This window comes from Sinocyclocheilus grahami, unplaced genomic scaffold (genome assembly GCF_001515645.1).
Source record: "Sinocyclocheilus grahami isolate Dianchi unplaced genomic scaffold, SAMN03320097.WGS_v1.1 scaffold17855.1, whole genome shotgun sequence".
In the NCBI taxonomy this organism is placed as follows: Eukaryota; Metazoa; Chordata; class Actinopteri; order Cypriniformes; family Cyprinidae; genus Sinocyclocheilus; species Sinocyclocheilus grahami.
Genome location: NW_015516819.1, coordinates 2,566 through 4,174, shown reverse-complemented (window position 1 = coordinate 4,174; position 1,609 = coordinate 2,566). Strand labels below are relative to the sequence as shown.

The following is a 1,609-nucleotide window of genomic DNA, read 5'->3' as shown; positions in this document are numbered from 1 at the left end:
TTTTTTTTTTTACAGATATATACAGATTCGACTGCTATTCATATACTTCAGCTAGTCGTATGTTTTAACGTGATAATGCCACATAAACGGTTTCCACAGTTTTCATCTTACACACAGAAGGTTCGCTCTCCTGGTTTAGCTCAGTGTAAATGATTTATCTAAATATGGGGCACTAGCGCCATCTATTCAAATGGAGCAGTTTGAGTGTAAGCCAGAGGGAAAATAAAATGTTGTAAATATAATTTTCGATTATTTACTGCTGATATAATGTATTTTTGCATACATAGAGAAATTTGTTAGGCTCTTAAATTAGTCTTAAATTGTCACAGATAAATTGCAATTGATCTGTTCCTTACATACTGTGATAATGCTAATAAATATGGTCATAAATATGGTAAACAATTTATATTATTATATTATATAATATAATGATGGGATTTGAGACTCCAAGGCCGTCAAATCAACTGATTATTTAGAAACGGAGCTTGACTCGTCAGCACTACATTACCCAGAATGCAACAGTAGGCAAAGTTCGCTGCGATTGGATGTTGGTCAGATCGTGTGAGGGGCACGTAAAGGAAATCTCACTATTAAGAAAACATTCCTTGGTGAGTTAAATGTAATTTCTTAGTGTTTACAGCTTCCATAAGCCAGCGTGGAAGTATAAAAGCACGATAAAATCATAATTTTGTCGTGTTATTATTATCCGAGTTTGTCGGTAGGCTCTTAGTGCACTTATTCTACTGCTCTCACATTTCGGTGCAATAACTTGCTTCCTTAATTCATTCGACTTTATCAAACCTGCACTGCCCAATCAAATTAAACAGTACACGTTGTTCACAGCTCCTGAATTGCAGACGGCAGTTAACTTATTGTTTCTTTTTTCTGGTCATGGGAAGTTGGACGCATGAGTTGTGCAGAGTCAGTTGACTTATGCATTGCTTCATATCTGACCTGACTGGCATAATCATTGCCTCTCTTTATTTCAGAGAATTATGTCTGGACGAAGAGTGGTGGTTTTCCCTTCAGTGGCCGAGCTTGGAGCCACTCTGGCCCAGCTGGTGTCCTCTCGAGCAGAGAAAGCTCTCCGCACAGGTGCAAGCTTCTCTCTGGGCCTTTCAGGAGGGAGTTTGGTGTCCATCCTGAGTAAGGAGCTGCCTGCTGTCCCAAACCTGGACTGCAGCAGATGGCTCATTGGGTTCTGCGATGAGAGACTCGTTCCTTTCTCTGATCCTGAGAGCACTTATGGCTTATATAAGGTAACTCGGTACATATTAGAAGGAGTGGCAGTCTTTTACTTGTACTACAAAACCTGTAGAGCAAATCAAGTCAATTCATAGTTTTCAGTCACATGACACAGAGACCAAGAGGTAAAACATCTGTAGAACTGCAGCACAGGCCTGTCAAATATTTAGATCACCCCTCAAAAGAATTGAATCAAAGATATGAGAACAAACTGCAAGTTTTGGGCACTTGCAATCCATAACCAAACAAATAGTTTACCCAAAAATGAAACTTTACTCACCCTCAGACCATCCAAGATGTAGGTAAGTTTGTTTCTTCGTGGTAACAGATTTGGAGAAATTTAGCATTACATCACTTGCTCACC

At 39.3% G+C, this 1,609-nt stretch overlaps 1 protein-coding gene across 1 annotated transcript in view; it reads left to right on the top strand.

Annotated features, from left to right (window-relative positions):
* Positions 1–504: 504 nt before the first annotated feature.
* Positions 505–1,609, top strand: part of LOC107579510 (6-phosphogluconolactonase-like) — a 2,154-nt gene continuing 1,049 nt past the window's right edge. The window contains exons 1-2 of the mRNA XM_016265339.1: positions 505–608; positions 990–1,267. Coding sequence (XP_016120825.1) covers positions 546–608; positions 990–1,267 — 341 coding nt within the window. The 5' untranslated portion in view covers positions 505–545. The remainder of the gene's footprint in view (positions 609–989; positions 1,268–1,609) is intronic.